This window comes from Hevea brasiliensis, chromosome 3, assembly GCF_030052815.1.
Source record: "Hevea brasiliensis isolate MT/VB/25A 57/8 chromosome 3, ASM3005281v1, whole genome shotgun sequence".
Lineage (NCBI taxonomy): Eukaryota > Viridiplantae > Streptophyta > Magnoliopsida > Malpighiales > Euphorbiaceae > Hevea > Hevea brasiliensis.
In genome coordinates, this window is record NC_079495.1 from 111,919,810 (window position 1) to 111,932,860 (window position 13,051).

General features: G+C 27.9%; 1 protein-coding gene across 2 annotated transcripts; it reads left to right on the forward strand.

Annotated features, from left to right (window-relative positions):
* The first annotated feature begins 7,883 nt into the window (after window positions 1-7,883).
* Window positions 7,884-12,939, forward strand: LOC110659423 (uncharacterized). Of its 2 annotated transcripts, none has more exons than XM_021817348.2 (15): window positions 7,884-8,214; window positions 8,507-8,629; window positions 8,793-8,852; window positions 8,963-9,058; window positions 9,375-9,458; window positions 9,545-9,663; window positions 9,888-9,989; window positions 10,324-10,440; window positions 10,765-10,821; window positions 10,970-11,036; window positions 11,459-11,512; window positions 11,625-11,714; window positions 11,915-11,953; window positions 12,037-12,075; window positions 12,385-12,939. In XM_021817348.2, exons 1-15 carry the CDS (start codon window positions 8,194-8,196, stop codon window positions 12,529-12,531), a joined length of 1,215 nt encoding a protein of 404 aa, XP_021673040.1. In that variant the 5' UTR covers window positions 7,884-8,193; the 3' UTR covers window positions 12,532-12,939. The 2 variants fall into 2 exon arrangements, with proteins under 2 accessions (XP_021673040.1, XP_021673041.1); XM_021817349.2 differs by having other exon boundaries at window positions 7,885-8,214; window positions 8,568-8,629.
* The last annotated feature ends 112 nt before the right edge of the window (window positions 12,940-13,051 follow it).

Here is a 13,051-nt window from a genome sequence, read left to right on the forward strand (position 1 = left end):
AATTAATTAACAAAAAATAGGAAGATTAATTGTAAAATTAATTAACTATTGTGCAATGTGAGTGAGTTAGGTAGGAAGTCAATTTAAGTTGTCACATTCCAACCACACTCTACACCTATCCAAACAAATATAACAAGATATAGTGGGAATGATAAGTGTCGGTGAGATTAATTTTAAAATCAATCCCTTAATTACAATATATAACTAATTATCATTAATAATTATATATAATCTCCACACCAAAAAAATCAATATTATTATTATTATTATTATTATTATTATTATTATTATTATTATTATTATTATTATTATTATGTGCTGGAAGGTTAAAATTGAGGCTCAGCTTGACAAATCAAGAAAATTAATTTTATTTTAAAATTGCAAAGTCGTAAATTTAAATTTTAATAAAAATTAATTATAAAACAAAAATTGAATAAGTATAATAATTATTTATATTATATTAATAGTCTATGTTATTTTTATATAGATTATAAATTTTTAATTTAATTAAAATATTTTTAAAATGTTACTTTCTTTTAAAGTTCACTATTAATAAATATAGAATAAAATAAATATGACAATAATTATAAATGATATTGTCATTTTTCTTTTTATTTTATTTATAACTAATTAATATTTAAGAGTAATTTAATTTTTTATTATTTTGTTTGTGGCCATAGTATATTAAGTTATAGAAATAGACACTCCCATTTATAAGCAAAGAAAATATCTTTTGAATTTTAGTCCCAATATTTAAATCCCAATTAAGTAGACAGGAAACAAATTTACTCGGTAATTAATTTATAACTAGTTATTTTATCCATACGTTGCACTAATTATTTATTATTTTTATTATATAAATTTATATTTTTTTATATTTTATTTTTTATAATTGTATTATAAAATTTTATTAATGATAAATTTTTAATTAATTATAATTTTATTTTAAACGTGAATAAATATATAAATTGATTAATATATTATTTTTAAATTGTCAACAGAAGCTAACTATAATTTTTATACTTTACAGATATTAAATGATTTCAATTACTAAATCTTTTATGGTAACGTCTATTTTATTCTTTAAAACACAATATATATTTGTATACACAAATAAATGAGATTTAATAAATAATTTATTAAACTTAAATATTAAGATTTTAGAAAAAATAATTAAAAATATAATTATATAAAAATAATTAAATTACTGAAATCAGCAAGTAAAAAAATGAAAAATTTTAATAAGCACTCTATTCAATGTGCAGCAGAAATAAGAAGTGAATTTATTTTTTAATATTAATAAATTTTATTAAATTTTAAAATTTAATAAATAATACATTATTTATAATTTTTAATTAATTTATATATATATATATATTATCAGATAAAAAGATAAAATAATATTCAATATCCTTATTTAATCTTTCTTTAATATGAATTTTTAATTTAAAAGAATAAACGAATTTAAATGAATTTTAAATAATCATTATTTTTATATTTTTATTTACATATCAATTAATATATATTCTTTACTAAGTGACATATTTTTAAGTTAATTATTTAAATAGGTGACATTCGTTTGTAAGCTATATATATACTTCAACTTTAATATATATATATAGAGAGAGAGAGATTTAATCTCTAAGTTGTGATACAAGTTGATCATTTATTCTTTAATCAAATAGTAATTCTGTTAAAATTTATTTTTAATTGATTAAAATTAAAATAATTAATTAGATACATTAAAATTACTGTGATTAAATTATTAAAACATAAAAAAATAATGGATTAAATTATTATTATAGTTTTAGTCTTCAACCCAATAATATTCTCCGGTAACTAAAGGCATAATCAAGTTTAAATCTCTGCCTTTTATATCTTTATAAAGAAAATAATGAAAAAAAAAAACTTGAAAACTACTTTTATTTTATTTATTTATTTATTAAAACTACTGCAAAGTGCAAAATAATAAAGAGGACAAGGACTTTAGTGGAACATGTTAGATAAACCAGTTTCTATATTATTTCTTTTTTATTAGTCAAATAAGTTACTCATTTTCTTTCATATTTAATCAAATTATTTCTTAATTTATTTATCAAGTGTTTATTATTTTATAAAAAGTTACGATATTCCATTAAACTAATTTATGCTTTTTTAAATCCCTTCAATATAATTTATATGTTTTTAAAATTATGAGATATCGGATTTAAAATTTTAATTTAAATAAAATAATTTGAAAAATTAAAATTGTATTCTTAAATGTAAAATGAACTAAATATTTTAATAATTATTTTGTTGACAAGAAAAAAAGAAATTAGATAGCTCAGGAAGAGTGGACTTATTCCTGTTTTACTAACTTTATGCTTAATTAGCTAAATGCTTGTTATATGCAAAAATTTAATAAAATTTATTTTTAATATTTAATTTTAATTTTAATTTTTTATTAATATTATTTTAAATTTTTTTATATAATTTGATTATTAAAATTTATAATATGAATATTTTTTCATTTTAATACTTTATTTTTAATCTTTAAATATGTAATTTAGATTTTTTTATAAAATTGTATTTTTTATTACTTTTTATAGTCTATTTTGTATAAAAAAATAAATTAGTTAACATATATAATTAAAATGTATCATTACTCATAAAAATAAAAAAAATAAATAAATATAATTAAAAAAAAAGAAAAGTGTATCATTATAATCAATAGATAAATAACAAAATTAAGTAAGAAAAATAAAGATAAAAAATATACAAAATCAATATTAAAAAGTCATCTTCGTGTACATTTATAAATAATTATATTTATCTTATTACTATTGCTTTTTTTGTAATTGATGATACGTGATCTTTTGATTTTTGATTCAATGGTCTTTTTCTAATATTATAAAGAACTAGGAATCAACAAAAATGTAACCAAATTTTGAGAATCAAAATCAATAAATAAAACTTAAATAGAAATAATATAAAATAAAACAAATCAAAAATAATTTCAAAAGTATTAAATGATAAAAGAAAATTTTATAGTTGCTAAAAGCCACAAAATACTTTTTAGTTTCTATTTATAGCAAGATGATAAAAAATAGTTTAAAATAAATTTGATTTAATTATTAAAAAAATTAATTAAAAAATTACACTATTAACTTTGGCATTAAAAGTTTGGCCATTCAATTCAATGGTCATTGATAGTCATAAGTTACAAATCAATAATTTATTACTTTATTTTTTAATCATAAATATAAAGTAATTAATTAAAGAAAAGTTAAAACATTAATATAATATTATTTAAGAAAAAAAATAAAACTTACAAATAGCAAGTGAAACTCTTCTTGAGAAGCACTGTAAAGATTTTGAGATTTTACCATCAATTGTTAAAGAAAATAACCATTTAATCATGAAATTTAAGGTAATAATGATAAAAATAAAGATAATTAAAAAATAAAAAAATTAAATAAAAATTAAAATATTAATTACTTAGTATAAATATAATAATTATTATAGCTATAAATTATTATAATAATTTTTATATGATAAATGATACATAAAAATATCAATAAAAAATTTATTCACCTGATAATATAAAAAATTATTTAATATATATATTATATACATAGATAAAAATAAATAAATTAACTGTTAAAAAAAATATAAAATAAATAAAAAAATATAAAATATATAATAAAATTTATTTATTAAATAAATAAATATTTTGTATTTATGTTTGGATATGGAATCTGTAATGGACCACATCTCCACGATAATTTCTGACAATACACCTCTTCTTTCAAGCACTGATTGTTCCCATGCTTTTTATTTATTTAATTATTTATTTATGTTCTAATAATTTCTAAATTTAATACAAAGTCTACTACTAATCCAACCTTCCTTTCTCATTTCCACATCACGATTATTAGTTGGAATCAAGAAAAATATTTGCCTTATTTGACGCGATTAATAAATAAATTTAGATAGTTTATTTTTTAAAAAAATTTTATATAATATTAAATATAAATATTTTCTGAAAAAATTCATATAAATCATCTTTTCGCCACGATTGCTACCTAACTGTCATTTTAGAATCAATTTAAAAAAATAAAATATTAATTCATTTATATAAATTTTATTATATATATTAAATGATAAAATATAAATAAACGATTTAAATATATTAATAATCGCGTAATTAGTGTTTAAAACCATAATTAATCCTCAATAATTGTCATTTGCTGGAGACTGTTGTATTGGGTGGGGGTGCTGCTGCTGCCAAAAGTTCTATCATTGAAGGCCAACCGTGACCTTTACCGTCCGCTGTTTTATTATTTTCTCTACTCCACTTGTAGAGTCGCAATTTAGAGTTTAATTTTTAAATTTCTAAGTGATTTACCGTATGAAAAATATTAAGTAAATTTATTTTATTTATATATATTAAAAAACTCAACTCAATAATTTGGAATCAGTTATATGAATTCTCTTTCTTCATTCTAAACGATTTTGAGTTAAATCCTCGAAAATGTTTGAGTTTAATTAAATTAATTATTTTTTATATAATTTATATAATGGAGTTTCTATTAAAATTGTCACGACACAACCTATGCGCCGGACTGGTACTAAGACCTGGACCAGTCTAAAGTCCTCGATGCCCGTAGTAAGCCTAACTATTCTTCAACCCAATCCTAAGGCCCATTTGGGCTCAATTTCAAGAATTCAACCGGACAGAGTCCGGTCATAAAATAGACAATACAACGGAGAGTTTTTGACTCGTCCGACCTGTAAACACAATATATAATAATTTTGAGAGCTCAGCTCTTTCATCCAATACAGCCATGTATGTATTTAATATTCTTACAAATTCAACACAATATTATATTATAGTCCCAAATTGATTAAAATACTTCTAACACATGCAGAGTCTAAAATTTGACTAAATTATATAAAATACATTAGATATTACTAATTGAACAGCGAAAAAGAAAAGTAGGTTAGTTACAACAAGTAATCCTTCTGTAGCCTAGAAAAATAAGATGAACAGGAGTGAGCGTTTGACTCAGAAAGTAAAATACTAATTTTAACTATAATTTTTATAACTATCTAAAGCTAATGCATCCTAAGAAGTGGAATACAATATCATCATAAATTTCATACAAATCACATCATAACAATAAAAAGGCAATTTAGAGCACTCGCACACACCAATACTGTTCAAACAGTACATATATGGGAGCTAATCCCCTATACAGCTCTTTTAATCTAACATTTGCAAGCAAATGTCTCTAAAGCTAGACTTTCGCTTAATAAACCAAATGCGGGAGCCAGCGAGTGTCTCTCAAGCCGTGCCTACCCTGATTTATTCATAAAGGACCAGGTCCCAGCAAGTGTCTCTCAAGCCGCGTCTACCCGCCCTATCCATATCCAATACCACACACCCTACGCACGCCAACGCTCGCACACTGCTCTAAATTACCATAAACAACAACCATGACACTTCATCAATTAAGAATGCATTATAAAACGTGCCTAGTGTTTAATTACATAGATAAATATTTATAAGTGATGCATGGGCATGCTTGATCATATAATAATATTGAAATTATAATTAAAATTAATATTTTACTCACAGACTTAAACCGACATTACTGTGATGGCTGGACGAAGGAGGAAGGCTGTTCCGACTTACCTGAAAATTTTGACTGCAATTATTTAATATATTTGACTCAATACAAGTTTGAAAAAGACCAAAGACACTCTAAGTCTTGTTGAAAATCCGGCAGAATCTCACCTATACCTAAAACTTACCCAACCTGCAAAAGGGTTCAAAATGCACTTCTATATCCATAAGTCATACATCCACAACTCAAGTACATCACATGGCCCCTCTTGGGCCCACCCAAACAGGCAACAACCACAATTTAATCCTTACAATTCCCCCTTTTATAAAAACTATCCAAATGAGCTCTAAAAATTCTAAAACTTTGCCTTGCGGTCCTTAGCAATATTATTAAGCTAATGCAAAATGAATTATATTTTTCTAACCTATCACGAATATTTTATAGATTTTTAATCGAAATCAGGCACTAGATAATTAAGAAAAATGAGGGTCCGGGTTTACCTATGCCAATTCTGACCCTAGAGATGCCTCCGGGATGTCTGAAAATTTTCTGCGAATTTCCTTCGAATTTCCACGAATTGAATATACCTACACAAAGCCCACAACACGGGGGTTAATATATAATTTTTACGAAATTTTCTAAACTCATTAGCTCGGAAAAATACTACGAAGTCTTGCAGGACCCACCGAAAAAACAGTGTCGGAAAATTTTGAAATGGGTATTACCGCGAAGCTCTCGACGAGTGGAGCACTCCGGTACTCTCAGATTTTTTGTGAGATTTACAGTTTTCGAGAAATCTAGCCCGAAAGTCAAAATGGGTTAAAACTTTCGGAGCAAAAATTGGATAAACCGCTCCATGGATTTTTGTGTTCTTGGTATTTATGGAAAGCTCTCGAGGTTTAGATGTTGTTTGGGACAAGATCCGGTCCAATCGGTGGCCGGATTGGCCAGAATTGGCCCGAGAAGTCGAAGTGATGCGCGCCCAGGAAGGCGCGATTTTTACGGCGGCTGGGGAAGGGCAGGGGAGGTCGGCAACGACACGATGAGCAGTGGTCGGCTCCGAGGGGGAGGGAGGAGAGAGAAAACAAGGGAGAGAGATAGAGATCGTCAGGACACACGGGAGGAAGAAGAAAGGGCCGGTCCGATTCAATCAGTCGGATTCGATCCTGTTCGATTCGATCGGTTCGATTCAAGATATTCGAAATTAAATTTTTACTTCTCCTTGAAACCGAAAACGAGGCTCAAGAATTTCGAAAAAATTTCAGAAAACTCAAAAAAATTCTTAGATTCTAAATATATTTTTAGTTTTTCCACGTGATCTTTAAATTAATTTTTAAAAATACCAAAGTTTTATATTTTCGAAAAATCGAACCATATTTCAAAAATTCAAATAATTTTCTCAAAATTTAAATAAAATAAAATATTAATAGTTACCTATAAAATAATTAAATTAAAAATTAATGGTGTTACAAAAATAAGGAAAATGCAAAAATAATCTTAAATGTTAACTATTTATAAATAAAGAAAAAAAACAATTTCATTTAAAATTGTTGCTATATATATATATATATATATATATATATATATATATATATATATATATATATATATATATATATATATTTTCTTCCATATTTATAAATCAACTTTAAAAGGAAGTAAAATATTGAAAAGATTTTAATTAAATTTAAAAAAATATGAGCTTATAAAAAATAAAAATTTTTGCACATTTATTTTTAATAAATTATTACATTAAATCTTCTTTATTTAAATTATCATTATCTATTATTTTTAAATAACTTAACAAAATATAAAATAATTTTTCTTATCAAGGAAAATCATTAAAATGAATGAATATATATATGAAACATAAAATTATTCATATTAATAAGAAAAATTACTTTTAAAATTAAAATATTAACTTAAAAAGCACTTTTACGCGATGTAATTTGGACGAATTCAATGAATTAAATTATAAAATTTTACTCTTTCACATTATAAGAAAATTTCACATTTTTATTAAAAATATTATTATTTTATTATACTTTTAAAATATTATATAATTTTTAATGCATTATTATCAAAGTAAAAAAGAAATTTGATATAATTGACAATAAATGTAAATTAGAAAGTCAAATTCAGAAACGCCATTGACCAATAAGGAAAGAAAACGGAAAACATGAAAAACGCATAATAGAGGCAGCAAGAGCGTCGCTTTCGCGCGTGGCAGTATCTTTGTGAAGATATTATTACTATTAATTAATTAAACAAAAATTAGTAATAATTTAAATCTTTACCTCTCTTGCTTCTCCAATTCATGGTCGTGCCAAACCAATCCCCCAACCAATAGCCGTGCTCTTCGGGCTAGAATTTCGCATTCATCGTCTTCCCTTATATTCCTTTGTTCTGTGTTCTGTTCTGTTTATGTTCATTTTATTTACTGTTAAAGTTGAAAACTTTCCTCTGGTTTTTCCTTCCTCTGACCACAACTGAAGAAACATTCTTTCTCCGGCGACGCATAAGGAGGCTGAACAGAGTGTCGTCGTTGCATGAACCGCTGGGGCTGCATTGAGTTTTATGGAATATGAAGTCTCTCAATAATCCCGTGAGTTTCTATTTGCAGAATAAAGGGACTCTGTTTTTTAAGCTAAAAGCATTATAAAAACCAAAAAGGAGGAGTAAAGTTTGCTTTTTTTTTTTTTTAATTTTTTCCCTCTTAAAATTCGATTTTGAGAGCTGCCCGAGTTAAACTAGAATCGATAACCTTTTATTAATATTGAGATTTTGTTTGCTAATGAGTTTCATCTCGATGGTGCTTCAATTGAAATAGCCAGTCCATTTGGTTTTTGTTGGGAAATTGGCTGTTGCAATTATTTTGCCTTAATTTTATTTTTCAGGTACCTTTGCCTGTGGATACGAAGAGTAGGAAATCATGTTTTTGTAACTTTCTTCCTGCAGCTTCTTTTCTTTTTCTAGTTTTCTTCATAGGAAGCGCATTCATAGTTCCAGATTACAAAGAGGTATAGCTGTTTATATATATATATATATGCTCACATCGAAAAATTGACTAAAAATTTGAAATTTTTTGTTTTGTTTATTTTTCAAGTTATTATTTCCTTTTTCTGATTCTTCAAAGATGGGGTTATCTTGCAAGTGTAGAATAACTTTGAGCCTGTTGTGCAGAAAGTATCAAGATGGAAAATAGCTGATAGTTTCCAGAATTTGAAATTCGTCACTTGTAAGGTTTGTTTTTACTTGCTGGAAAGTTCTTTTGTCATTTGAACATGGAAATTATATGTTCATAGAATCAAATTGCTGGGATTAATTGCTTACATTTGTTTTATCGGTTTTAGAATCAATGCAGGCCTCCTGGAAGTGAGTCATTACCTGACGGTATTGTTTCAAAGACTTCCAACTTGCAAATGAGACCTTTATGGGGCTTTCCAAAGGTAAAGGTTTATGACTATGAGACCTGGGTCACCCTTTATAGGCAATAGAATAATATGATTTACATAATCACCTTAATAATAATAGAAAGATGCCATAGGGATAATCTCTATAAAAATGGCATTTTACACCTTGTCATCGAGCGCCCGCCGCACCCCCCCCACCCCCCGCCCCCCCTCTCTTTTATCAGCGGTGAACAAGTTCTTCAATAAATATCAGCCATAACTCAATGACTTGGTTAATATTTTCTTGTTCTTCTTTTTGCCTTATTATTTTCTTTGCTTCAATATTGTATTGACTTGGATATGGTTTCCACAGAACAACGAAAATTCTTCAAATAACTTGTTTACACTGGCTGTTGGAATAAAGCAAAGAGCTATTGTTGATGAAATGGTAAAAAAGGTATCTAAGTTTAAATGTGCACCTTATTATTTGCAACATTTCTCTGCTTTTGGTTTAGTATTTCTCATTGCTCTTTTTATTTGCAGTTTCTATGTAGTAATTTTACTGTAATGCTTTTCCACTATGATGGAGTTGTTGATGAATGGAAGGATTACAAATGGAATGATCATGTTATACATGTTTCTGCCCGCAATCAAACTAAATGGTAAGTTGCTTATTTTATTTTATTTTATTTTATTTTTTTCCTCTTACAAGAGTCGCAATGTTAGTGGGTTAGTGTTATTTAAAATTAAGATAGTGGCCAACTAGGCTACCTGCTACCCTTGTTGGTTAATGGTAAGTTGCCTTAGTCTGCAACCTATCATCTTTTTTAATCCACTATGCATTTTTGTGAATGTAAATTTACTGAGTTTTGGTTTTTGTTGCTAGGTGGTTTGCAAAACGTTTCTTGCATCCTGATATTGTTGCAGAGTACAATTATATTTTTCTCTGGGATGAGGACCTTGGAGTTGAAAATTTTGACCCTAAACAGTACGTTAACTCCAACGCTTTTTTATATGATAATAAAGTACTTTTTAAATTAGAAGTTTAAATTGGAAAAAATGTTATGAGAATTTCATACCTACTTTGCATGATATGTGGTCTATTTTCAACTGGAAGAAAATGCCACATCTTGTCAGTAAACCTAATCTCTTGTTAGTTGTTCCTAGTAACAGCCATTACCGTTACCATTATTTAACGGCCGTTACCGTTACCGGTTGCATTGATGCAAAGAGCTAATTTGTTACTTCATGATATGATAGCTTATATTATATTATTAATAATGTTCTGAAATGTGAAAATTTCAATTATTTGACACTGCTAGGTATGTATCAATTGCTAAAAGCAAAGGGCTTGAGATATCACAGCCAGCACTTGATACTGGTAAATCAGAGATACACCAGCAAATTACTGCACGCGTGAGGAAATCAATAGTTCACAGGTTCTTATGCAGCCTCTTTTGTCTTTAACAATGAATCTTTTATCAGGAGAAAAAATTCACAGTTTCCAATTTAGTATGCAGCTTTTACAATATGTGCAGCAATTTAGCAGTATTTAAACATGATGCTGGTTTGATGCCACCTTTAATTTCTTGATTTGGAGCAGATTCTATGTTCTCTGATTCAACTCCTTTTTGTTGCCTGTATTCTTCTTCTTCAACAATATTCTCTTCTTGGGACAACCTTTGAGTTTTAAAATTGGCCTGATAAGCACTTATTGCCTCAACACTGTTGATTAATATGTGGCTTTGTTTCATTGTTAGCAGAAGAACTTTCAAGCCTGGTATTTGTGATGGAAGTAGTACAGCTCCTCCATGCACAGGGTAACAATTCACATATATTACATAGCATTGTATAATTCAAGTAAAAATTATTTTTATTTTTGAAGGTTTTTATTATTTGTTTGGGAAAAAAAATTAAAGAAGTTTATTTATTTTCTTGATGGAACTAAGATTAAAACTTTGATTGTAGGTGGGTAGAAATGATGGCTCCTGTTTTCTCAACAGCTGCATGGCGTTGCGTGTGGTATATGATCCAGGCATGTTATTATATATATTGCATTGATTGTTTTTTTCATTTCACTTCTCCCTATCCACCTTTCCTTTTAGGTTTCTAGGATGGGGATGGAGCATGGTGTTATGATAATGTAAGTGGATAACCTAATCAGACTGAATCAGGCACCGATTCTTTGAATTCTTTTAAGCTTTTACCAGATATGATTATAAATAATGGAATTGGAAATGGTTTTGAAATCATAAACAGTGTAACTGAATCAGCTGATTCTGTTTGGAATGTCTGATATTTAAAACCAGGGTTGGAGAAGTGTGGCAACCGTGTGACTTTTTCTTGTGTCCATTTGGACTACAATTTTAATGGCAATAATTAATTAGTGTGTTATGGCCTTTTGCAGATCTTGTTAACCTGTTGTCCAAACTTTCTAATTTACATTTTCTTTTCCAGAATGACTTGATCCATGCTTGGGGTCTTGATTATCAGCTTGGCTATTGTGCACAGGCAAGTTATTATTATTATTATTATTATTTTTTATGTTTTATCACTAGTTTGTTTAATTCCTCTTCCATATTTGCCTTCCCAAATCTTGATTTCTGAGTCGTTCTTTTGACAGGGTGATCGGATGAAAAACATCGGTGTTGTGGATGCTGAGTACATAGTGCATTATGGTCGTCCTACGCTTGGAGGCACAAATGAAAATAAGGTTAGACCTCTCAAATTATCACATTATTATTGCAAATAGCTTCATTTAAGTCAGCTCTTTAGCCAATTTTAAACTTGAGGTTCCCTTCAAGATTTTGGCTGCTTCTAGTACATAATCCAGGTTATGTAGAACCAGTTCTGCAGTGTCTCGCCTGATTTAATCTGTTACTGAAGCTGATTATTTAGATATCTCCATTGCAGGAATCATCTCATTCGAATAAAAGGGATCATATACTTGAAGTAAGTTCCAATGCTAAATTTACTGAGGATGCTCTAACTTGTCTAGTTTTACTGGAACTTAGCATTTGACTCTTATATTGCAGGAGCCATCTCATTCTAAAAAGAAGGATCCTAGACTAGAAGTAAGTAAATGCAGATTATATTCACTGAAGATTCATGGCTAGATGAAATTTACCTATTTTTGTTGTTGTCTTCACTTTTTTTGTCATAACTGATTTTGTTTAGAGTTGCCAGTGTCACTCGCCCTAGAGGTATAGATGTACATTTAGTGCGCCACTAGATTGATCAGCCTGCTAGGATAGAGTACTCGGTATCCAGTCTGCTCAAGAAAACCCACCACAGGAAGAAAGAAGAATCTGTTGAGCAGGAACTGTCATGTGGAATGTTTTATTTGTTACAAGTTAAATTTAGCTAACATGAGCATTATGCAGGTAAGGAGGCAATCCTTTATTGAATTCAAAATTTTTCGTAAACGATGGCAAAAAGCAGCAGCAGAGGATAAATGTTGGGTAGATCCATACAAACAAGCAGATAAACAAAGTGTGCCTAGCTTTCATTTAGCCCCTAGACCAGTTTAAGTTAAGTACATTATCAAAGTTCTAAACAAACGGTTAAGATTGCAAAACATGTGCAGTAATGGAAGATGGAGTTGTGCAGAGATCTCAGGCTGTGAAGTGCAAATATCTCAAGCATCAAATGGAGCATTCCCGGTCTTGTAGCCGTGTTCATGAGACATGCATCTTTGTTTGTACATTTTGTAATTTCAGGACTCGTAATTACATCATTCTTTTTTCAAGAATGAAAATATAGTGATATAAATAGACCAGAAATTGTGGAGAGAAGCAATAAGAGGAAAGAGAGAGAGAGAGAGAGAGAGAGAGAGAGAGAGAGAGAGAGAAGGCTCCCATTTGAGTGATTATTGATTCTGTTTATCTTCCATTAATAAAAGTTCATAAGCATAAGCATATACTTTGTTTGATGCTCCACATTTGCAGATTACAATTGAGGAATGGCGATAGCAGGAAGGATAGCATAATTTCATTTCATATAAATTTATGCTCTTTTCCCTTATTTACTTTATTCTGAGTATGGATATGT

Bases quoted from the DNA above. Each gene is read 5' to 3' on its own strand.
- LOC110659423 (XM_021817348.2), top strand. From the start codon at position 8,194: ATGAAGTCTCTCAATAATCCC. The intron at 9,459-9,544 runs GTATCTAAGTTT...TTTTATTTGCAG, and splicing joins TTGATGAAATGGTAAAAAAG to TTTCTATGTAGTAATTTTAC. The intron at 10,822-10,969 runs GTAACAATTCAC...CTTTGATTGTAG, and splicing joins ACAGCTCCTCCATGCACAGG to GTGGGTAGAAATGATGGCTC.